General features: G+C 44.1%; 2 protein-coding genes across 2 annotated transcripts in view; both read right to left on the bottom strand.

The window, feature by feature from the left end:
* LOC126248960 (pleckstrin homology domain-containing family G member 7-like) overlaps positions 1-19530 on the bottom strand; it is a 191069-nt gene extending 171539 nt beyond the window's left edge. The window contains exon 1 of the mRNA XM_049950495.1: positions 19313-19530. Coding sequence (XP_049806452.1) covers positions 19313-19519 — 207 coding nt within the window. The 5' untranslated portion in view covers positions 19520-19530. The remainder of the gene's footprint in view (positions 1-19312) is intronic.
* LOC126249471 (uncharacterized) overlaps positions 19519-26530 on the bottom strand; it is a 293036-nt gene continuing 286024 nt past the window's right edge. Inside the window, exons 6-7 of the mRNA XM_049951125.1 lie at positions 19605-19903; positions 19519-19555 (exon numbers count right to left, since the gene is read on the bottom strand). Coding sequence (XP_049807082.1) covers positions 19519-19555; positions 19605-19903 — 336 coding nt within the window. The remainder of the gene's footprint in view (positions 19556-19604; positions 19904-26530) is intronic.

Raw genomic sequence — 26530 nt, 5'->3', positions numbered from 1 at the left:
ACTTCGTAACGATTTTCGAAATGTGATATCCTATGGATCTAGCTCCAACTACCGTTCCGTGTTCAAAGTCTGTTAATTCCCGTCGTGCGGCCTTAATCACGTCAGAAACCTTTTCACATGAATCAAATAACATCTCCGCCAATTCAATATCTAATGTACTTGATACTACCGACATCTATATATGTGCTATCCTGTGACTTGTCACCTATGTGTATGTGTGGGCTATAAGTCATTTTAAACTCGGATGAATTTTTGAATTTCCCTGGGATCTTCAATATGAGGTAAAGCATATGTGTGCTTCTTGCTTTTAAAATATCTCCATCATTTTAACTCAGCATGTGGGCTATGATGTTAGAAGGGCTCTTGTGTTGCTGCAGCAACATCGCAAATAGCATAATAGTAGCGGAACTCAGAACTACTATTCTGCACTTCCATTTAGGCAGTCAGGTAGACAGTATGCATTGTGCAGCGTTTCTGTACAGTTCTCTGACGTACCTCGTCGCTGCTGGCACTCTGATGCTGTGATTCTTTTGGTGTCGGCTGTGGGTTAGTCAGCTGCACTTGGCATGATGAAACACCCGGGGGGCACTCACTGGGGCAGTGTCCATTTAAATAAAGACACAAATGTTCCCATCCTACTTCACCCTGACATCTACCCTTCCTACCAACTCTAACCCCATCTTACTCCTGCTTCCTCCTCAGGGCTCCCTCTCCTCCCCCACCCTTCTCCTGAGTGGCTCTCCCCCCCTACTCCCCCTCCCTCTCTTGTGCTCCCCTTCAGTGTCTCTGCACTCCCTCCTGCCTTGTCTTCCCTCTGCACTCCCCTCTCCTGCCCCATCTGTCTCCTGCCTCTTGGTGCACCTGCTGACGCCCCCTACACTTTTCATCCCACACCCTCCACTGATGCACCTTGCTCTCCCCTCCTTTTCCATCCTCCCAGGCCTCTCCCTCGGCAGGTCCCACCTGGCAGTTTTGTTCTTCATCGTGTGTGCTCCAAGTGGGTTTAAAGTGTGTTGTTCTGGAGTGTTATTAATACTGTGGCCAACTTTTAACCTGTGCGTGTGACTTCAGTGTCTTTTTTGTGTTCTACGAATCGCCAACTGTGTTTTTAACTTTATGTCAACTTTTTTAATTGTCCCCCCATGAACGTCTCCATGTCAGTGTATTTTTACCTCCATTGTCTCCCCTTACTCTGTTTTATGTCCTCCTTTTTATTGCCTTATATGTAACATTTTATTCTTGTATTAGTTGTCATATCACTCGGCAGAGGAGCAGCGGATTGTGCCGCTGACAGCCCTCCCCTGCCCATATGGGGCAGGGGAATGAAATCTCAATGAAGACAAAAAAAAATTCCCATCCTATATCGATAGTGGTGGCAGTTGTTTAAGTGTAGCAGATGTGGACTTCAAACTGGGGCAAGTGAACTCTAAAGCCACAGGTATATCAATGATTTTTGAACTTCCTGTGATTTTAAACATAGGATTCTGCACTGTTTTTTAACAGGACAAGTGACCTGGGATCCACTCAGACTGCAACAGTGAGCTGGGAAACTAGACAATGATGATTGCTTTACACTGAGGCGACAAAGGTCATGGGATAGCGATATGCACATTTACAGATGGCGCTAGAATCGCAGACACAAGACATAAAAGTGCATGCACTGGCAGAGCTGTCGTTTTTTCTCAGGGAACTCATGTGCAAAGATTTCCAACACTATGCCTACACAATGGGATTAACAGACTTTGAATGCAGAATGGTACTTGGAGGACATTTCATTTCGGAAGTTGTTAGGTAATTCAATAATCCGCCATACACAGTGTGAAGAGTTTGCCAAGAACACCAAATTTCAGGCATTACCTCTCACCATGGACAACGAAGTAGCCGATGGCCTTCACTTAATGACAGAAAGCAGTGGCGTTTGTGTAGAGTTGTCAGTGCTAACAGACAGGCGACAATGGGCGGAATAACCGCAAAAATCAATGTTGGACAGATGACGAACGAACACACTAGGACAGTGTGGTGATATCAGGGTTTAATGGGCTGTGGCAGCAGACGACTGACACAATAGCCATTGCTGAAAGCACGACATTGCCTGCAGAGCCTCTCCTGGGCTTGGGACCACATCGGTTGGACCTTATACGATTGGAAAACCATGGCCTGGTCAGTTGAGTCACGATGTTATTCCGTAAGAGGTGATGGTAGGGTTCGAGTATGGTACAGACGCCACAAAGCCGTGGACTGAAGTTTTCAACAAGGCTCTGAGGAAGTCGGTAGTGGCTCCATAATGGTGTGGGCAGTGTTTACATGGAATGGACTGGGTCCTCTGGCCCAACTGAATTTATCATTGAGTGGAAGAGGTTATGTTTGCCTACTTGGAGACCATTTGCTGCCATTCATGGACTTTATGTTCCCAAACAATGATGGAATTTTTGTGGATGACAATGCACAATGTCACTTGGCCACAATTATTTAAGATTGGTTTGAAGAACTTTTGGACGATTTGGGGGCATGACATGAATCCCACTGAACATTTGTGGGAAACAATCGAGAAGTCAGTTTGTACACAAAATCTTGTACTGACAACATTTTTGAAATTATGGAGGGCTTTAGAAGCAGCATGGCTCAATATTTCTGCAGGAGACTCCCAAAGACTTGTTGAGTCCACGCCATATCGAACTGCTGCACTACTTTGGACCAAAAGAGGTCAGACGCAATACTAGGAAGTAACTTGTGGGTTTTGTCACCTCAGTGTAAACAACACTGTATGCCAGTATATTTCTGAGTGAATAATAGCCTTCTATCTGCATGGGGAAGACATGTTTACGTCTACTAAATGGATTTTAATTTTGCCAGAACTAGTTGAACTATATACAGCAGTCAGGTTAAGACTGGTTCCTAAGTGGCTTCCTATAAATAACCTGTGGGTTTAAACAGGTAATGGAAAAACCTTTTGTCACGACTATGGATAGCAATCATTCTAATACGGAAACATCACCAACTCGACCTCATATCTTAAAAATAGAAAAGTGCAATTGGAAAATACCAGCACCAGCAATCGATCCGGTGACTTTCTGAATGTACACTTTTTAAATTTCGCAATTTTGCATGCACTGCATATTTGACTGTTGCTTCACCCCCACTGCATCCGTCTAAGGTGTGAGTTTGAAATATTGTACAGTGGAGTGACAACCAGAGCCCTCCTATTAGCAGGATACTGAAGGTGACGAAAGAGGAGGGGGGAGGTGTACACATCTGTCAAATGTTTTACGAAATCCTATTTCTATGTGGAAAACGTGTAAGTAATGTGAGTGCAGATCATATATATTCAGTATTATATAATAATATTCTTGTATTGATATTCGAGTACTATATATTTGCCTCAAAATCAAAATGAATAAACCTAAGAAAATGAAGAATTATTAAGACATGAAGTTAATGATATTCGATTTACAATTTAACCATGTCAACCAAGTAGAAGAATAGCTCATCTCATGTATATGTACTTCACTCTAACACTGTCAGCTTCAAAATGCATGAAAAAAATAATAATGCACAGCTGTGGTGTTAATAATGAAAAAAGCACTCTGCTACTTCTCTAATGACACACCCTTTCATTTCATTGATATCACTGCATTTGTGAATCAGAGCATAAAAATGTTCAAAGAAAAGAGATATCTGGCACAAGTAACAGGTTAGAAACCATGTACTTTGACATAATAAACAAAGCATTTTGCCAATGAGAGCAATATTTCAAAAACGAATTATTCGATTCATTGTACAGTACTTAACATTCTGGTATTAGGTAGCTGCAGGTGGGTAGGGCGAGTGACAAAAGACAGCCTTGTGCGAAATTTAATAGTTGTACATTCGGAATGTCATAACTAGTTACTGTCATAATTATGTACCAAATTTTTATTGTGGATGATACCTTTGATGTGCGCTTTTGTTCAGCTTAAAATATGAAGTACAGCTAGTGACGTTTCCTTGTAAATGCTTTCCCAAGTTGGAAGGTGCTGCATTTATCGATTTGGTTGGGGGGAAAACATCTCAGCTGAGACAATGCCCTTTGTCTCAGAACTGCCACAGATGGAGGGGTGTGACCCTGGGAGACAATGCCCATTGTCTCAGAACTGGCAGAGTGGGAGCGGTTATTCCCGCAATTTTTTCGAATTTCCACCATGTTACACATAGGAAAATTGGGCTAGTTTTGAATCTTGCACCAATTTTTGAATTTATTCCAATTATATACAAAGGGCAATTGGCTTATGTCAGAAAGGGAGGGGAATGGGGCATCTGGTAACAGTGCATGACGTCATATTGACGGAATCGGGGCCAACGAGATATAAGGGCCCTACAATGAACTTGTGACGTCACTCTAGTCGGCTTGTCCGCCACACTGGAACTCAATATTTAATTGAAAAGGTACCCACAAATAGTCTTAGTTTCGTCGTGGGCAATCAAGAGCTTGCATACATTTAAACACACAGTTAAAAATTATTAATCTCATCTGAAATAGTGAGTCGCTTCCCTAAGGAGACAGCTTCCGGCACGCGTAAGACCTGGAGTGTCACGTGCTGTGACATATGCGACACAGCTTGTCTTTCCCGTCGGGCGGATCTGGCCACAATGCAGAGTGGCCCCGAACTGTCTTTGTCCGTCTTCTCCACTTAGAACATAATGTATTGTTGTATATCATTTTAATCGGCATTTCGGGGCGCTTCTACAGACACCTCTAGTTTTAAGATAGCTTGTGTGTGAATCGAAAGTTGTACTACAGACTGTTGGTATCGCTTACCATCTGAGTGACATAAATTCGTGGAAAATCCGAAGGCAGGACGTAGGTGGAAAGGCAGGATTTGTGTTTCTCTGGGTGATGATTCAGTCGCATGAATTTAGGGTCTTAGAGAATTTCACGACGGCAACCACTCTGACTTAGAATAATTTTCGTGGTGTTACAGTGTGGACTCCGAATATTTTTTCCTCTTTCGACACTTACAATTGTTTCATTGGGGGTCGTACGGACTTGTGACTATCGCGAGTAGAGCTGGTTCGGCCTTAGAATAATTCGACAGCTAGTTGCACTCTAAATGCTTCTGGGGCTGTCGACATATACAATAATTACATCGCGCGTCGAACTGAGTTGTGTTTTTCGTGATTAGTGCTGCTCTGGACGTAAAATATTCTGGGACTATAAACGCTCGCAGTTGCTTGCAGTGTTACAGAATTAATTTAAAATTTATAATGAGATTATAACCACTATACGAGGACTCGAGTCATTTTAGATCTGATTTGCTACAGCAAGTAGATTTTCATCAGTCTGCAATTTAATTTGTGCAAGAAATCAATAACCTATGAATGATTTTGAGCTTTAAATTCGTTGTTGGTTAACTTAATTTAAATGCGGCACCTATATTTCATTTTGTCAAACACTATATTCTGATTTTGTGTATCACCAAACCCGTTTAAATTTTCTTTTTATTATTGAAAAAGCGACCGATACGAACAAGAAACCCTACGAGATCGATACGACCTGAGAAAAAGAACTATTATTACTGTACCGTCGCAATTCTTGTAATATTCGTTCTCCTTGGACCTGGATAAGTCGATCGTGACGCTGCACACAGAACTGGGATTCGTCTCAAAAGACATCTGGTGCTATTTCCCTGTCCAGTTATGACTGTGATCAGGATGGTGACGTAACAATTGCTCAGGATCAATAGAGTTATCGAAAGGTCAATTGTACTGCCAGTGAATTTTTAAACAGTTTGCAAAATAAATAATTATCTCCGGAAGAATTGAATTAAGCACGGAATCACACACATGTCGATTTTCTTTCATTGCTGAGTCTATACAGCTACAAAAAGTATTATAAATCTCAGTTAAGTTATGTGGTGAAAGCAGTTGTAGAACTGTGGCTCACTGAGTGCTCCTACTGATAACTGGTAAAATTTGATCAATTTGTTACTTAAATTCAGCTGTGGGCTAAAATAAACTTGTAATTTATATTTCCATTACGAAATTGACCAACGTTACAGATTCAAGAAGAGCAATACGTTACTAGAAAATTTGTAAAATCCAATATGAGTAGAGCTTTAACAGGTGTGAATTCTGCAGTGAAAGCACAAAGAAGAAGAATGAGAAGAAGAAGACGAAGAAGAAGATAAGAAGAAGAGGGAGAGTCGGCCGGCGTGGCCGTGCGGTTCTAGGCGCTACAGTCTGGAGCCGACCGACCGCTACGGTCGCAGGTTCGAATCCTGCCTTGGGCATGGATGTGTTTGTGTCCTTAGGTTAGTTAGGTTTAATTAGTTCTAAGTTCTAGGCGACTGATGACCTTAGAAGTTAAGCCGCATAGTGCTCAGAGCCAAGAAGAGGAAGTATTACGATTTCCATCTGGTAAGTAAATAAGTGATGAAGATGCATTTAAGTACCTAAAAATTATTGTAGGAGGAGTATCTCGTTCTCAGCATCATCATGAAGGAAATTGATGTAATTAATAAGAAATCACGTGTGTCTCAAAGTTATTGATCTTCACTTAAAGCGCCACGTCACAAGAATTAGTGAACTTGTACATGTAAGGTTCTCTTCATGTTTCCCCTTACAAAAGTAAGCTGCAATACTATAGCTTTTTTCCAACATCCGCAGCCTACAGTTTGTCTCTGCAGGCAAATGTTCCTCCGCAATCTGTGTCAGTTTTTTTAATGTGAACGTACGAGAATATTTCATTTACGTGAGTGCTTCTGGTAACGTATCTCATATAAAAAAATTTCATTTTCGCAATGATCAACAAGTAGAACGAGATTCTTCTTCAAAGTTGTGACAGAAATTTTAGCACAACTGTAAAAAAAAAAAAAAAAATTGTAACAGATTAATTAAAATTCGTTTGCCTATAATTTTAAAACGTAATTACGACCCTCTTATAAACACAGTTGGTTTTCTATTAATGTTGACTTCAGCAGTTTATCAACACAATACAATTGTTTCTTGATGTTTCCCTGGCATAAAATAAAGCTTCAGTGCTATAAGCAGACAAGAAAATATGCGACGATTAGACTGAGGCCGGGGAAGATGGCGGTAAAGAGAATAACGTGAAACTTTGTTTCGGGAAATTAATGGAAAAGGAAAACAGGCACGAAACATGAAATAACTAACTAGTTTGTAGTGGGCCAGATTTTTGACTCATTTATTTTCAGGAAATGAATTACACTCCGTAGATGGGTAACTCAATATTAACGAGACCCAAGATAGACGAATGTTTCTGAAAAGGAGTTTCATTATGTCATACGACAGAATAGCTGTAATACAAGATAGCCGGCCGTGGTGGCCGAGCGGTTCTAGGCGCTTCAGTCTGGAACCGCGCGACCGCTACGGTCGCAGGTTCGAATCCTGCCTCGGGCATGGATGTGTGTGACGTCCTTAGGTTAGTTAGGTTTAAGTAGTTCTAAGTTCTAGGGGACTGATGACATCAGAAGTTAAGTCCCATAGTGTTCTGAGCCATTTGAACCATTTTTTTTTTTGTAATACGAGATAAAGGCATAAACACAGCAGTCGGGTAACTTATTCACATACTGCAAAGAAACCAGTGACGTGATAGTCATATAAGACGAGTAACAAAACCAGTGAATAACGTGAAAATGAATGAAAAATAATTTATTCACTTTATCTTGATTGCAAAAGTGTCTTAGGCAACGACTAAAATTTAAGTAGACACTTGAATTGTAATGAGTGGTAGTAAACTTTAAAAAATTGGCATATATATATCGAATTTGGACACCGAGGAGAGAATATAAAATTAGAAACCAGTTAATATTGTGAGATACTGAAGAAGTATGGAACATAGAATATTCTGGACACATGTCAACAGGTGTGGAGTTCAAACTTATGGACATTTTGAAGCAAATTATCAACAAAGATCTATTGACAAATATTATAGTGCGGGCTGTATCAGGGCACTTATCTTTTCAGATGCTTTCGAGTGGCATAAATGTTTCATTGACCACAACTGGTTTCAAAATCTCGGCAGATAAGGAGTTACTGGTACCAAGTATACAGCAAACTAATCTCACTAGGCAGACTATCAGTATCCCCTCAAATCAGTACATTGGTCGGACTGGGGCGCTGCTAAATGGCTCTGAGCACTATGCGACTTAACTTCTGAGGTCATCAGTCGCCTAGAACTTAGAACTAATTAAACCTAACTAACCTAAGGACATCACAAACATCCATGCCCGAGGCAGGTTTCGAACCTGCGACCGTAGCAGTCGCTCGGTTCCAGACTGCAGTGCCTAGAACCGCACGGCCACTCAAGCCGGCAAGGGGCGCTGCAGGTGATGTGGACCTGATAGCTGGCTGTCATGTGGCCCTCCACTGCTGGCGTAAGTCATGGCAGCAAATGGATCTGTATGTTCCACCCGCCTATATGGAATCAGAACAGTAAGATAGGCAATGTGGAGACATGACAGAATGAATGCAAGCAACTACCGTGTAGGGATCTGCCCATGACCACATCGTGAGTGAATTGTCCGATTTGTTGGTATATTAACGTGGAATCTCCAAAGTGTCTACTATTAATGGTATAACAGTGTTTGTGAAAGTATCCTAACCGAAAAGGACCAATGACGACTATCACGCCTTGTCAGTGAAATCGATTTCAATCTGACTAGAGTTTCTGCTGTCAGTGAATCCAAGTACATGTCAACCAGTTTCCGACGGAACACCGGGAAGGGAACTGCATGCAGTGGACATTTAGAGTCGGTTTCCTCGCGAAGCCATTTTTCATGGCGGCACACAAAGCCGGACGACTTCACTGGGTCAAAAAATACAGAGACTGTACAGTGCGAGTAACCGATTTGGGGGCGGGGAGGGGGGGAAAGGGGGGTGTAGTGTGGTAGTGTCGCTGATGGGTTTCGATTTTTCTTCTTTTCGGATGATACAAGATGTTGGGTGCACCGACGGCCTAAAGAGGTGTTTAATTCAGTAATTCAGTGTGTGGTGGGTATAGTTCAAACCAGACATGGTTCTGTGAACTTGTGGGGGTGTTTCTCCTACCATGACTTGGGACCACACCTACAAATTACCGCATACATGGGACAGGGTGAGTATTTCAACGTTCTTGATGACCATGTGTTACTTTTCTCTTACATCTTCACGCCGAGTGTACAGTGTTTCACGATGACAAAAGCCTTGCTCATAGGGCTGCATACATACGTTCCAGATTTGACGAACTCTAATGCACCTTATCATATCTCAGCTGGCCAGCTAAATCACCGGTGTAAATTCCATAGCAAATGTCCGAGACTCTGGAACAATGAGTAAAAGTTACAGTCAACATATTCGCAGTTTGATATCTACATCGGATAGAATCATCAATGATATGTTTCAGCTGGATATGGCATACCTGCAGAAATGTCGACTCACTTAACTCGCTGATTCCGTACAGCAGACTGGCATATACACAGCACGACATACTTCAGCAATGGAGGGTGACATGACCACATGATAACAATTCGACACAATGTACTGCGCTTCAAAGCCATGGTGCTCTTTTAAGGCAGTGATCAATATTTTCTCTGGTGAGTTTATGTTGATTCGGATAACATGGTGGTATAATGTACAGGTGTTGGACAAAAATACGAATAAGCCGCAAGAAATGTATGTTTGAACATAAATGCAGATGTTAGCTAAGCCTGCAGGTTGGACTATTGTATTCGACCGCGGCCGGCTCCTGCGCAATGTCCTTAATATGTTGCGAGTGTGAGTCGTAGTCAGAACAGTGTTGTGTGTCGTGAGCGTGGAGTCGGAACTAAGTGAATTCGAATGTGAGCAAATTCTTTGTGTTCTTTCGGTATGTGCTTCCGTAACCAAGACAGCGGAAGCGTTTTGTTGTTTCAAGAGATACCATATCGAAGATTTTACCGCATACAGGGGAAGCGGAATAATTCATCCTCTAAGTCACAACGCAGACCAGTGTTTTTTTTTCCTATGTTAAAAATATGGTTCAGATTGTTGTTATTCTGATAAATTATAATATATAAAGAGCATTATCAGTCAATATTCTCACAAAATATCTATTATTTTCATATAATTAAAGCTTAAATATCATTAAATATCGCCGGCCGAAGTGACCGTGCGGTTCTAGGCGCTGCAGTCTTGGACCGCGAGACCGCTACGGGCGCAGGTTCGAATCCTGCCTCGGGCATGGATGTGTGTGATGTCCTTAAGTTAGTTAGGTTTAACTAGTTCTAAGTTCTAGGGGCTAATGACCTCAGAAGTTTAGTCCCATTGTGCTCAGAGCCATTTGAACCATTTTTGAACCCTCATTAAATATCAAGATCTGGTAACGTGACCGAAAACGTTCTGTTATTGGTTGATGCTCTGGTGACGTCACAAGCTAGGGGTCACAGTGGCACCGATATCGGTGGATTTCGCCGACGACCAACAACTGCCGGAGACGGCCGATCTTTTCAAATCAGTGCGCGGTCACGCTATAGCCGATGGTCGACAATCTATGAACTTCAAATCAGTTTATTTTCTTCGGTCAGAAAGACCGACGTTCTCGCACACGAAATATGGAGCGTGCTAAACTAGGTTTGGTCCAAGAGAGAGAGAGTTTGTGCTATCCTGAGGATGAAAATATCATAATCGGAATATAGTTCGGAATCTATGGTCTGAAATCGCAGGTTTATTCCAAACCTCAAATAGGCAAAATCTTTTTTTCTAAATATTGGGCATAGATCATAACTTCAAAAATTAATTTGTTCAAGTGAAGAGGGTGGCATATCTTATATGCTTGCACCTACTGTACTAGATTTTTTTGTGGTAGGTTGTCACTAGTTGTCTACAGTTTATTATTACTGCTTACTGTTAATATGAAGTGGTTTGCCAATGTGGTGTACAGTACGTATTTCCACTTTTAAGTGCTTTAGGTTTTCAGAGTACCTTATGCTACACTTTATGCTTGTATTTCACTCTCGTGCTAAATGATAGTCACTGAATGTTAACTGACGCACGTCAGCGTAACTTTAAATAAATACAGCGCATTATCTCGAATATGTAAGAGAACGTTTCCCCCATCATATCATATGTTCGTAAAATTTTTCTGGTTATTCCGAAAACTGAGGACAGAGTGTATAGTACTCGCCATGTTCATTACGAGGCAGGAAAGCTCCCTCACATGCATTCGGTCTCTCTTTAATAGCAGAAGCCGCTAAACAGTACTCGTAACCAAACACAGAAGCGCCGTGGTATCCACCCCATCCTAAGAGGTTAAAATCTAACCTATTTCATACATATATTCTAACCTAACCTAACCCAACCTAACCTCCCCGATCCTGCCAAAAACGGACGGAGGAGAGCGGACGCACTGTAACCACGCTGTCGGCCGAAGTTATAAAAAAAAAAGTTAAAATGTGTGTGAAATCTTATGGGACTTAACTGCTAAGACCATCAGTTCCTAAGCTTACACACTACTGAACCTAAATTATCCTAATGACAAACACACACACACCAATACCCGAGGGAGGACTCGAACCTCCGCCGGGACCAGCCGCATAGTCCATGACTGCAGCGCCCAGACCGCTCGGCTAAATCCGCGCGGCCCGAAGTTATTGGGCGATCTCTGGTGACGGTGTCTGACGACCGTTGTCGGTGTCATTGTGAGTGCGGCTTAACACGGAGCTACACGTGTGCTAAGGAGCGTTAGCCGAAGTTACGAGTGGTTTACGTACTGTTTTTGCAAACAGTTTAGCTATTTAGTGATGGAAAACGCAATTACAACTTTTAAGTAACAATAGAAAGGAATATTGTGAACACTTATAGTGGAAGCCTTGCGAAAGTTGATGCGTTTATGTTTCACTCATTTAGTGCGGCGATATGTGCAACGACGCCGGCCGGAGTGGCCCTGCGGTTCTAGGCGCTACAGTCTGGAACGGCGAGACCGCTACGGTCGCAGGTTCGAATCCTGCCTCCTGCATGGATGTGTGTGATGTAGTTAGGTTAGTTAGGTTTAAGTAGCTCTAAGTTCTAGGAGACTGATGACCTCTGAAGTTGAGTCCCATAGTGCTCAGAGCCATTTGAACCATTTTTGTGCCACGACGGGCATTCTTTTCCCTGCTCCCTGCAATGTTATTAAACTCGCTCAAAACATGGGTATTGTTGAACTCTTGCAAGTGGGTCCGTATATTGCAACTAGACTGTGGACTATCAGTCATGAGCTACGCCCCAAAAGCACAATAAAATTATTCTTGCCAAAACTTATTGCTGATTTCAAAATGGTTCAAATGGCTCTGAGCACTATGCGACTTAACTTCTGAGGTCATTAGTCGCCTAGAACTTAGAACTAATTAAACCTAACTACCCTAAGGACATCACACACATCCATGCCCGAGGCAGGATTCGAACCTGCGACCGTAGCGGTCACGCGGTTCCAGACTGAAGCGCCTTTAACCGCACGGCCACAAGGGCCGGCTGCTGATTTCCCCTGTAAAAGACACTCAGCAGAAACACCACACGTAGCAGGTGTTTGGTAGCGCAAAGAATAGCGCATCCGAGTGCAAATCAAAAGGTCACATGTTTGAATCCTGCAACGGTTATATATTTTTAAAAGTCTTACACGAAATACGAAAATAACGTTATCAAGAACTCATGTAACAATTTTTTCGATTGTGGGTTGTATTATATATAGCTTCACCTTAGTATTAGGCTGAGTAATGGACAATAGAGGGTAAATGCGTTTACTTTGCGAACAAAAAAAAAATGGTTCTGAGCACTATGGGACTTAACATCTGTGGTCATCAGTCCCCTAGAACTTAGAACTACCTAAACCTAACTAACCTAAGGACATCACACACATCCATGCCCGAGGCAGGATTCGAACCTGCGACCGTAGCAGTCGCGCGGTTCCGGACTGCGCGCCTAGAACCGCTAGACCACCGCAGCCGGCACTTTGCGAACAACCAATTCACATTTTTGGAAAGCATTGCAAGTAGTCAAGATATCACCGTACGCCCTCAGTATAGCGAGGTGTAGGGCGATGAGGTTTTCTGTACGGAGAGATATAAAGCGTATACGACATGCAGGTGACGCAGACGTATGGACTGTGATGTCTGTTAGCGTAAACTGACGTTAGCGTCTGTTGCAGACATACTTCAACTTTATGTAAGATGATGAAACAACAAAAGTTTAGACAATAAGCATCCCAGCTGGACAGTACGAAGATAAAAACACTGTTTCTAATAAAGTGAAAAGCGTGTGGTCACATTAACTTGAAAATATCTTCTTGAACGTGACGTGTGTGAACAGCGAATGCAAATGTGAGCTCATGTAAACAGCAAGGGAAACAATAATTTTCTATTTCTGATCGGTGTGGTGAAGTTTTGTAATTGTGATTTGGTTTTATTATGAGAGGACTGTCAAGTCGTTTCACAAATAAAATAAAAATGTTCTTTCGGGTGGGATTCGAACCAGTGATCTATGGACAAAAAGCAGATTTCAGAGCACTTGACGGCTCAACACAAAAGTTTTGTCTCAAGTACAGATAGTGTTGAAGATCAGTGGACAAAGGTCAAAACCATCGTACAATATGCATTAGATGAGTATGTGCCAAGCAAGATCGCAAGAGATGGAAAAGAGCCACCGTGGTACAACAACCGAGTTAGAAAACTGCTGCGGAAGCAAAGGGAACTTCACAGCAAACATAAATATAGCCAAAGCCTTGCAGACAAACAAAAATTACGCGAAGCGAAATGTAGTGTGAGGAGGGCTATGCGAGAGGCGTTCAATGAATTCGAAAGTAAAGTTCTATGTACTTACTTGGCAGAAAATCCTAAGAAATTTTGGTCTTATGTCAAAGCGGTAGGTGGATCAAAACAAAATGTCCAGACATTCTGTGACCAAAATGGTACTGAAACAGAGGATGACAGACTAAAGGCCGAAATACTAAATGTCTTTTTCCAAAGCTGTTTCACAGAGGAGGACAGCTCTGTAGTTCCTTCTCTAGATTGTCACATAGATGACAAAATGGTAGATATCAAAATAGACGACAGAAGGATAGAGAAACAATTGAAATCGCTCAAAAGAGGAAAGGCCGCTGGACCTGATGGGATACCAGTTGGATTTTACACAGAGTACGCGAAAGAACTTGCACCCCCCCCCCCCCTTCTTGCAGCGGGGTACCATAGATCTCTACAAGAGCGTAGCGTTCCAAAGGATTGGAAAAGGGCAAGGGTCATCCCCGTTTTCAAGAATGGACGTCGAACAGATGTGCAGAACTATAGACCTATATCTATAACGTCGATCAGTTGTAGAATTTTGGAACACGTATTATGTTCGAGTATAATGACTTTTCTGGAGACTAGAAATCTACTCTGTAGGAGTCAGCATGGGTTTCGAAAAAGACGGTCGTGTGAAACCCAGCTCGCGCTATTTGTCCACGAGACTCAGAGGGCCATAGACACGGGTTCACAGGTAGATGCCGTGTTTGTTGACTTCCGCAAGGCGTTCGATACAGTTCCCCACAGTCGTTTAATGAACAAAGTAAGAACATATGGACTATCAGACCAATTGTGTGATTGGATTGAAGAGTTCCTAGATAACAGAATGCAGCATGTCATTCTCAATGGAGAGAAATCTTCCGAAGTATGAGTGATTTCAGGTGTGCCGCAGGGGAGTGTCATAGGACCGTCGCTATTCACAATATACATAAATGACCTTGTGGATGACATCGGAAGTTCACTGAGGCTTTTTGCGGATGATGCTGTGGTATATCGAGAGGTTGTAACAATGGAAAATTGTACTGAAATGTAGGAGGGTCTGCAGCGAATTGACGCATTGTGCAGGGAATGGCAATTGAATCTCAATGTAGACAAGTGTAATGTGCTGCGAATACATGGAAAGAAAGATCCCTTATCATTTAGCTACAATATAGCAGGTCAGCAACTGGAAGCAGTTAATTCCATAAATTATCTGGGAGTAGGCATTAGGAGTGATTTAAAATGGAATGATCATATAAAGTTGATCGTCGGTAAAGCAGATGCCAGACTGAGATTCATTGGAAGAATCCTAAGGAAATGCAATCCGAAAACAAAGGAAGCAGGTTACATTACACTTGTCCACCCAATGCTTGAATACTGCTCACCAGTGTGGGATCCGTACCAGATAGGGTTGATAGAAGAGATATAGAAGATCCAACGGAGAGCGGCACGCTTCGTTACAGGATCATTTAGTAATCGCGAAAGCGTTACGGAGATGATAGATAAACTCCAGTGGAAGACTCTGCAGGAGAGACGCCCAGTAGCTCGGTACGGGCTTTTGTTAAAGTTTCGAGAACATACCTTCACCGAGGAGTCAAGCAGTATATTGCTCCCTCCTACGTATATCTCGAGAAGGGACGATGAGGATAAAATCAGAGAGATTAGAGCTCACACAAAGACATACCGACAATCCTTCTTTCCACGAACAATACGAGACTGAAATAGAAGATAGAACCGATAGAGGTACTCAAGGTACCCTCCGCCACACACCGTCAGGAGGCTTGCGGTGTATGGATGTAGATGTAGATTTAGACATCGTCTTACAAAATTCGACGGTTTACCGCACAAACATCTAAATGACAATTTTCAGTAAATGGTTAATTTCACTGAATGACGCAGTCCTTCGCTTTAACAATTGAAGAGCATATCTCGGATGCAAGTTAACTTTAACTTCATAGAGCAACACCTTTTTAATTAAGTTAGTGAACTTGTGGATGGCCGTGGTGGCAATTTGCCGGTACAGTGGAACCATATTTTACACATCCTATTCCATGCAACATTCAAAAACAACTTTTCAGAAGTTTTTATAACTGTATTTGTACAGTATGCTACTGCACACCATTTATAACCCATTTTACGAAACGTAAAACGTATAGACACCACTGTGAATTAGTTGGAGGAGCGATGTAGCTAGTGACATCACAGACATCACATGACGCGAATGGAAAGTTTTAGAGGGATTTCAAATTATTTGAATTTCATTTCCGTTTTTATAGAAGAATACTGACATTCAAGAGGGAGAAAAGCATATTAGGAGCGTAAAATTACATAATTAATCATTTCAGTCAATTTCGAGAAAACAGTGAAATGGACTGTAGAGAAATGGAAGAAAGTAGTTTGGTCGTATGAGTCTTGTTTAACACTGTATCCAACTGCTGACAGAGTCAACGTCCCAAGAGTGAAACATAGCGGGATTTCAGTTATGATTTGGGCAGCCGTATCGTGGTATTGCACGGGTCCCATGCTTACTCTGCAACGTCGCAATACTGCCAAGAAATACGTGATCATTTTGGCTGATCGGGTCTATTCTATGATAAATGTTTGTTCCCCAGTGGCGATGCTGTGTTTCAAGACCAAAGGGCTGTGCTCACTCAGCTACCCATCGTCTAGAATTGGTTATGTGAGCAAGAGAACGACTTGTCCAATCTTCCCTGGTCAGCAAAGTCACCAAATCTCAGTATTATTGAGCCTTTGTGGTCTACTTTGGGGAGAAGCGTGATTGATTGCTATCCACTTCCATTATCATTACGTGAACTTTCCACTATTTTTCAAGAGGACTGGTAAAAGATTCCCTTGTAAACTGTACAAGACTTGTATTTATTGCGAGACGACTGGAAGCTGTCTTGAATGCCAGTGGTTTCCGTACAATGTATTGGCATCGTAACGTGCTGTCGTTTTGGTGTTCCCAAATTTCTGTCCATATCCTGCAGATGTAACGGGATTTTACATTGGACTTTTTGGAAGAAAAGTTACTTTTTTGCGCAATTCTTCTGTAGAGATTTAAACAAATTACAATTTTTAATAAGAATACACTGATCTGACGGAAGTCACGGGATACCTCCTAATATCGTGTCAGACCTCCTTTTGCCCAGCATAGTGCAGACACTCAACATGGTATGGTCTCAAAGAGTCGTTGGAAGCCCCTGCAGAAATATTGTGTAATGCTGTGCTGTACTCGTCCATAATCGCGAAAGTGTTGCCGGTGCAGGATTTCGTGCTCGATCTGACCTCTGGATTATGCCCCATAAATGTTCGAGGGGATACATGTCGGGCGATCTGAGCACCAAATAATTCACTGGGAATGTCCAGACTGTTCTTCAAAGAAATCGCGAACAGCTGTAGCTCAGTGACGTGGCGCATTGTCATCCCTACAAATTCTATCATTGTTTGGGAACACGAAGTCCAAAAATTGCTGCAAATGATCTCCAAGTAACCAAGCAAAACCATTTCCAGTCAATGACCCAGTCCATTACATGTAAACACAGCTCAGACCATTATCGAGCCACCACCAGCTGGCACAGTGCCTTGTTAACAACCTGTGCCCATGGCTTAGGGCAATCTGCGCCACACTCGAACCCTATCATCATTTCTTACCAACCGAAATCGGGACACATGTGACCAGTCACGGTTTTCCAGTCGTCTAGGGTTCAACCGACATGGTCACGAGCCCAGCAGAGGCGGTAATGGCGATGTCATGCTGTTATCAAAAGCTCTCGTATCGGTCGTCTACTGCCATACTGCCATAGCCCATGAACGCCAGATTTCACCGCACTACCCTAACGGATACTTTCGTCGTTCGTCCCACATTGATTTATATGGTTATTTCACACAGTGTTGCTTCTCTGTTAGCACTGACAAACCTTTGCAAACGGTGCTGCTGTCGGTCGTTAAGTGAAGGCCGTTGGCCACTGCGTTGTCTGTGGTGAGAAGTAATGCCTGAAATTTGGTATTCTGGGCACGTTCTTCAGACTGTGGATCTCAGAATATTGAATTCCCTAACGATTTTCGAAATAGAGAGTCCTGTGCGCCTAGCTCCAACTACCATTTCGCGTCTGAAGTCTGTTAATTCTCGCCGTGCAGGCATAATCTCGCCGGAAACTTTTACACAAGAATCTCTTGAGTACAGATGACAGCTCTGTCAATGCACTGCCTTTTATGCACAATGCACGCGATACTACTGCCATCTGTATATGTGCATATCGCCATCCCATGACCTAAGCTACTTCTACATCTACATCTACATGTATTCTCCGCAAGCCACCCAACGGTGTGTGGCCGACGGCACTTTACGTGCCACTGTCATTACCTCACTTTCCTGTTTCATTCGCGTATGGTTCGCGGGAAGAACGACTGCCGGAAAGCCTCCGTGCGCGCTCGAATCTCTCTAATTTTACATTCGTGATCTCCTCGGGAGGTATAAGGAGGGGAAAGCAATATATTCGGTACCTCATCCAGAAACGCACCCTCTCCAAACCTGGACACCGCGGTGCAGAGCGCCTCTCTTGCAGTCTGCCACTTGAGTTTGCTAAACACATCCGTAACGCTATCACGCTTACCAAATAACCCCAAATAACCCAGTGACGAAACGCGCCGCTCTTCTTTGGATCTTCTCTATCTCCTCTGTCAACCCGACCTGGTACGGATCCCACACTGATGAGCAATACTCAAGTACAGGTCCAACGAGTGTTTTGAAAGCCACCTCCTTTGTTGATGGACTACATTTTCTAAGGACTCTCCCAATGAATCTCAACCTGGCACCCGCCTTACCAACAATTAGTTTTATATGATCATTCCACTTCAAATCGTTCCATATGCATACTCCCAGATATTTTACAGAAGTAACTGCTACCAGTGTTTGTTCCGGTATAATATAATCATACAATAAAATGGCTCTGAGCACTATGGGACTCAACTGCTGTGGTCATAAGTCCCCTAGAACTTAGAACTACTTAAACCTAACTAACCTAAGGACATCACACACATCCATGCCCGAGGCAGGATTCGAACCTGCGACCGTAGCGGTCGTGCGGTTCCAGACTGTAGCGCCTTTAACCGCTCGGCCACTCCGGCCGGCTCATACAATAAAGGATCCTTCTTTGTATATATTCGCAATACATTACATTTGTCTTTGTTAAGGGCCAGTTGCCGCTCCTTGCACCAAGTGCCTATCCACTGCAGATCTTCCTGCATTTTGCTGCAATTTTCTAGTGCTGCAACTTCTCTGTGTACTACAGCATCATCCGCGAAAAGCCGCATGGAACTTCCGGCACTGTCTACTAGGTCATTTACATATATTGTGAAAAGCAATGGTCCCATAACACTCCCCTGTGGCACACCAGTACTGTAACGTCTCTCCATTGAGAACAACATGCTGTGTTCTGTTTGATAAAAACTCTTGAATCCAGCCACACAGCTGGTCTGATATTGCGTAAGCTCTTACTTTATATATCAGGCTTCAGTGTAAAGCACATGTTATTTTCGTGATAGGCTGTTGACAGGGTACTCACGTTTTTGAGAACCATGAGGTGGTCGTAGAGAAAGGCGCATTCGCTCTGGAAGAGGTCCCACAGGGCCTCGCGTCGTTTGCTCTCGATGCGGCTGGTTGTGGACACGGGCGACACCAGCAGGTCTTTCTCGCTGAGCGTGGACACCAGCGGGCTGGGCTTGAGCGGCAGGGAGCGGTCCAGCCCCTTCCAGACGGCGCGCGCGCCCATCAGGCGACGCTCGAAGCAGCGCTCACTCTGCGCGCGCTGCAGGCAGCGGCGCAGCGGCCGCGTCGGGGGCGGCGTGGGAGCCGGCGGCGGGCTGGGGGCGCGCGGGGGCGGCGGGGGCGGCGCGGGCTGTGCGGCGGGCACGCGGTCGGGGCTGGATGCCTCGCTGGAGGAGGCGCTGCCGCTGCCGCTCTGGCTGCCGCTGCTGCCGCTGCCGCTGCCGCTGCCCGCCTTCTCCTTCTTCTCGCAGTACTGCACGAACTCGCTCCAGCACATTCCGCGGAACCGTGACAGTTGCTCGTCATCGAAATCTATCCGCTGCAGGCAGTTCAGAACCTCTTCCAGCCCGCAAATGCTTCCGGACTTGCCTCGGCTAGATCGCTCGAACTGTGAACAAAGGAAAGAGTTACTCGCACGAAATACACTGAGTAGTATGGTGTTCTTCCAGCCATCAGCTGCGACGTGCCGTATCTACAGAGGGCAAAGTTCTTTGGCAGGCGGACATTTTTGTGCAGCGTAGTGCTAACAAGGTGGGTTTTACAATTCGAGCACGCTTGCTGTTTCAAGTGAGTCATTGCGTCACGTAGCTTTTGGAGGTCGGCAGAATTTTGAAGAACAGCATAAGGCGTACATGAGTGCTTACTGAAAGTGAAGTAAATGTCAACGATGTGTCAGATGTGCAAATATTATTACAAGAAGAATATTAATTAAAGAATTCAGAGAAAAAGACTCTATTAAGAAGTTATTAAGGAAGTTGTACTCAGGTTTAAAGTGGCTCAGGTGACATTTTTAACAATCTCGTGTGAATGGTAAGAATAATAATTGTCCCGTACGATGTTTTATATCAACTTTAGTAATTTTATGGGGAAGTTCACAGAACGGCACTAATCAGAGTGAAAACAATGTTATGAAAATGGTGACGAATGTGAGAATATACTGCAGCTTTAAAGTTTTGAAGTTTTTTTTAGTGAACAGTGATTATAATTACAAGCTTCTTTCATCACCATTTGTGAGCAGCACATCCTATTATCTGAACGAGATGGTGTCCCACAGCTCTTATACATTTGAAAAATGTCAAAGTGTCGACTTTAGCTGCTGGTTTAAATACTTTATTAATACAACCAATTCCAGTCGTTTGACCCTCATCAGGATCATAAAAGTTGAGAATACTTTTCTGAACCTAATAATGGCCAAACTGCTGGAATTGGTCGTATAGATAAAGTCTGTACTAGCAGCTTAAGGCGGTAATATGACTTTTTCGTCATATTATCTATTAAACTACAATGAACGAGAGCAAAACTCCATTAAAATCGAAACAGAAACATGGATTTCTTACTAGGCACGCGGCCAAAGCTTGTACCTTCCCTTGTTTACTTGTTTATGAACTCTTCACTCCCAAGTAAGTAATTTTCGATTTTATTTAATTAAATTTGTGACTGTTACTAGCTACTGAAAATAGCAGGAGGGAGGTGGAAGCATTAGACAGTGAAACACAAACACTGAGAAGTCTTGAAGCGACAAAGGACCTTTAGTGTGTCCTTTTTATGTCTATATACAGTGTGTAAGTCCCAATCCGGCAGGTAAGCCGAGCGCGCTAACGCGCTGCTTCCTGGATTCGAGTAGGCGCGCCGGTCCCGGATCGGATCCGCCCGGCGGATTAACGACGAGGGCCGATGTGCTGGCCAGCCTGGATGTGGTCTTTAGGCGGTTTTCCCCATCCCCCTAGGTGAATACCGGGCTGGTCCCCACGTACCGCCTCAGTTACACGGCTCGCAGACATCTGAATACTTTCGCACTATTCCATGGATTACACTAGTCGCAGACAGTTGGGGTACACTGATTCCTTCCCAGGGGGTACTGGGTGGCGGGATGAAGAGCTTACAGTCACCCCTTCAATTAACATTGCCACATCTGATTAACCATGCCGACCCTGCGTATCCGCGGGAAAAACGGCACAAGCAAAAGAAAGAAAGATACAGTGTATAAGTTCCATCAGTTTTAAACAGTTTGTAATATTATAAACTGAATTGAAGTTCCAGCTCTACATTAGTCGTCAGTATGATATATGAAGCGGTCTTCTTGCGTCCAAATGTTACACATAAGCGTTTAAAGAGAAGAATGGGAAGAGAAATTATGAGTAATTACTGTACAAGACAAGGAAGCGTTTCCGACAAACTGGAATTGTGCAGTCTCCATAGGGCAGGAGTACTATCTGTGTCGAACAGGCACATGATTCAAAGATAGTGAAAAACGGAATTTCAGCCTTCTATCGAGTTGCCTGCCGCTGCGCCGTATGTCATGCTTGCTTCAATGGTATGTCGTGTTTCTGCTCCCGAGTGAACTAAGAGAGGCAGATCGTCTGCGTATGCTCGACAAGAGAGCAGAAAGTGTTCTGACATAGCGTGATTTCTGTGAGCATAGATTTGAGGTTCCAAGTGAGGAGTTTCAGCGCGAAGATGTGTAGCGGGGTTGACAGTGGACGGCCTTGTCAGATACATCACCTTATCGGAACTGGATTCGTTAAACGACTGTTGACTTGTGCGCAGATGCTAGCGCTGTCATATATAACATGTATGACATTGAGGAAGGTGATTTCCCTAATCACTCCAGGCAAATGCCGGGATGGTTCCTCTGAAAGGGCACGGCCGACTTCCTTCCCCATCCTTCCCTAATCCGATGAGACCGATGACCACGCTGTCTGGTCTCCTTCCCCAAACCAACCAACCATTGAGGAAGGATGCCCAACCGAGCCATCATGGAAGATAGGAAACCGTGATGTACTTTTGTCATATACGCTATCGAAACTGATTGCAAGCATAGCTGCCTAGATCTGGCATGTCGCGGGCAGTGTTGTCACATCGCTACTTTCACCTGTTGGCACAGTCACCTGACCATCTGGGGTCATCCATTCTGGTGAAAGCACGCTGGGAAGAAGGGGACGAAGGCGCGCCGCCAAAATGCAGAAAAAGGTTTTGCAGTCCACGTTAAGGAGGGCTAGAGGAGGGTAATCAGTGATCTTCATTCCATGGCGTGACTTATGCATAGGGATGATGATGCAAATGACAAAGCTAGGAGGGACAAAATAGCCTGGCGTGAAAAGTTCTTGAAACGTGCTGGTTCATCTCAGGGCCATTAACACCCAGAAAGCACGATAGAACTCTACAGGCAACCCATCCATATCAGTGGATTTGTTAAGGGCAGCCTTGTCGATGGCAGCCTTCACTTTATCCCTGGTGATCCCTTCCATCAGTTGGGTATCCTATCCATCGGGGGTAGGGCAGGTGATGTAAGACAAGACCTGATCAGTTGCTGTCGCATCGGCAATCCCAGCGCTGCAGATATTCTGGTAGTGATTGGCGAAAACGTTGACTATTTCAAAATCGTTGGGTGAGGGGCTGTGCCTGTGGCTTGACGAGTTTGGTTACGAGCTGTCGTCGTCATCGCCAGTCATTCGTTGCTATATGATGCATGGTAGGTATCTCATGATCTTGTGAGTCCTGTAGACGCTTTCTCACAAGGACCCGCTGTAGACGACGTCCAGCCATCGTTACTATGCGCGCCTTAATCCGCTGCTGCTTCCTCTGGATGGTTGGGTCGGTCCTTAATTGTCTAAGTCTCTGAGGATGGCGTAACAGTAGTTAGTTGTGTGTAGTTGTGTCATTCCGCCATGTCCTTCCTGTGTCGCATCTGAGTTTGGTGTAGGGAGGTCTTGGCAAACCATAACCATCACTCTCAAATCGTTCTGTAGGTAGGGTGTCATCGTTCACAAGTCGTCCAAGTCTCTGTTGTGCGCCATTGACATATCGCCTGCTGGAGATGTGTGATGGTCATTTTCAACAGTGCACGACTACCCCAGACAGGTTGCGATTTGAGGAGAATCGGGCAGATGTATGCACTGTGGTCAGAGAAAACCAGCATCCACTGTTCAGCATCTTGGGCGTCAGACACTACCTCCCAAGAGACGTAAATCCTATCAAGTCGACTTTCTGAATGGCATCTACATCTGCATAGATACTCTACAAGCAACCATACGGTGAGTGCGAAGGGCTTGTTTAGTATGTGGGCCCACAGGCAATCCCAAACTTCTCTTTCCATGTGTCAATGAGCCAGAGCTCTCGGACGATCATATGGAGTTCTTAATAGATATTAAACTGAGCAGTCCGATCTTTCTGTTCCACAGCAGTTGAAGTTGCCTTCGAATATGAAACTAGCATGGTGCACTAAGCACAAAGGGACAATGTCTGTGGAGAACAATGTGGCTGTCTCCTGCTGGCGGATGGAACCGGACAGAGTGTATATACTGATGATTTGTATGTCCATAGTGGTGAAGGCCATGCCTTGTGCCGTTGGGAGAATGGCGAGATATGTATAGGGCATCCTTCACAAATGTGTGCAGCTACACCCTGAAAAGGGAGCCAATGGCAGAGGGGTACATATGTATCTGCCAACATGAGGCAAAGCAGCCAGTTGTGTTTCCTGTAAGAGAGCAGTGTCAACGTCAGATGCCCAGGTAATGTTTTATAATAGAAATATCTTTGGCGGCGAACTGATGTGGTAGACATTGATCTTTGCAAATCTGTATGATTGGTGACACAATAGGGGGAGGTTTGGAATTATATTGTAGGTAATCAAGGGCGAACAGGGCAGTTATAGACCATCCTGTCCAGCCCCCACATTTGCAGCCTAGGTATATCTATATCATGGGCACTAGAGGCGCTTCCACTGACCAGTGGTCGGGGTCAACTTCTGCGTCATCCCTCGATGCAGAAGTGTGAAGTCGCAGCTAATCATCCGTTTGCTCTGGCACTATGGCTTACTTGACTGATGGAGGGGCATCCAAAGGGATGGATGCATTCTCTGGTTCGACAACCTCTTGACTTGTTGTCGGGGCTGGTGGTGGCTCCTATGGGAACTGCAAGCGGTATGTCATCGGAAGCCGTGGCATCCCTATCTCAGACCATGCGATGTTTACATTTACGATGCTTGGATGACAGCTGCTTGTCATGTCAAAAGATGGGAGTGAATCTCACTGTTCCAGCACAAAGGCTGTCACCGGTATTATCGTTGATGTAAGCTCCATTGTGTCATCTGAACGATGACTGGCTTCTGTTGTCAGTGGTGTTGGTGGTGTCGATGTGGCAGTTTCTTGCTGTGGAGGCTGTGCAACATTTATGTTGGTAGCGCTGATACAGGATCCAGAGGGTCATGCAAAGTCGTTGGGGGCAACTAGAGCCATTGCATAGTAGACTGGCAGGGACATTAGTTGTGGTGCAGGCGTCACATTATAGGCTGGCATTTGTGTGATGCCACACTGAAGACACGCTCATTGAACATGCCATTCCTCACCACATCCTGAGCAATTCTGGGGCTGGTCGTCGTACACGACATCCATGCCAAAGCCGCATATCTGGATTTCTGTTTTGCGGACGCCATTGAGAACTGGGTATATTCGAAACTGTGCCCACCGTTTGACTACAGAACCATGAACGGTGCTATAAGGACGGAAGGCGTCCAGGACGTCGGCCGCTGGGAGTTCGAACAGATGTACAAAGACCCGAATTGCGTACATGCTCAGTCCCGCAATTTCGACCATCACTGGCCCGACGTCATCGTCGGTGTGGCAGAAATGGAGTTTCTGCATCATGTTCTGAAGGATCTTATTGCATGTAGAGTCATTGGTGATTCTAACGCACACCATGCTGTTCATTATAGTTAAGTGGATGCCCACTACATTGTTCACTGAGATTTTGATTACATCAGGAGGAAAACACTCTACCTAGAGCGCTTTTGGCCTTGTGTAGTCATTGCAGAAAGTGAAAAGGTGTGTTGATTTACAGAATATGTTTGCCATTGATCTGGAATACAAGATGGCACGCAAATAACAGCCATTGAATGTAAACCAAACTAGCATGTGCGCCTAGCAGGCAGAAATACCGAACATCCGTACCGCTAGGCTGCTAAAGATTGAATGCGAGATCGCAAAATGTCAAAGATGTTTACTGCATTCGACGCCCCACATACTGTTTAGGATGCAACCACAATATTGGCTGCTAATGGCCATAGGGGGCGGGACTGGAGATATCTAATGATGAGCACAGCAGGAGGCTACAAAGCATAGCTCAACTGCTTAGTCGACAAGTAACTCACAACAGTTTTACTGTGCTCGTGGTGCCTCATAATAAAAAAATTTAAGGGATGAAGGTCGCGGGCACAGGGAAAGGGGGGGGGGGTAGAAGGAGCTGGTCCACGTACTGAACCTCCCCAACCAACATATTGCCATTTAAAAGTCTGTGTGAGGTGTTCTCGGGCATTTAGGAGAAAATGGGCTGCCCCTCCATCATGCATGAACCACGTCTCCAGCCGTTGCTGGAATAGTACCTCCTCTACGAGGACAGGGAAGTTGTTTGATAGAAGCTGACGATGCCTGGCAGCAGTCAACCTGTTTGCTAGTATGTAAGGTCCCATTACCCTGCCTAGAATAATTCCTGTCCATACATTAACTGAAAATCGGTCCTGTTGCCATGGTTCTTCAAGGCCCACATATATCAGTTATGAAAACTGACTATCTCACCTCACATGAAACCAGCTTTGTCTGTTAACAGTATCTTTGTTATGAAAAGTAGCTGTTCACCACACCAGTGAGACTAGAGGGTATCTGACACCAATAAATGTTGAGATACTACGCACACAATCTGGGACCTTCATCCGCTTTTTTCAATAGTCGCTCCTCCACTACATGAGTATGAACAGTGAGTGGTCTCTCAAAGTTCACTGTTATTGGAGCTCTGGAGTCAAAGTCTGCTAGTCACTTGGAAAGACGGCCGGCTGATTATGCAGATGGTACACTGCATTTACTATATTTTTCAGCATGCAGGACACGTGCTCAGTGGTTACTTAAATTTGCCAGACCACAACAGAAGATCAGTTCTGTTATTCCGCCTGTTAAATAACAGGCTTCCATTATGGTGATAAGTGCAGGGATAGAAATACAATGTAAAAGTATTTCACAGAGGG

Source organism: Schistocerca nitens, chromosome 3, assembly GCF_023898315.1.
Source record: "Schistocerca nitens isolate TAMUIC-IGC-003100 chromosome 3, iqSchNite1.1, whole genome shotgun sequence".
Lineage (NCBI taxonomy): Eukaryota > Metazoa > Arthropoda > Insecta > Orthoptera > Acrididae > Schistocerca > Schistocerca nitens.
The sequence above is the reverse complement of the archived record's forward strand: the minus strand, read 5'-3'. Positions and strand labels throughout refer to the sequence as shown.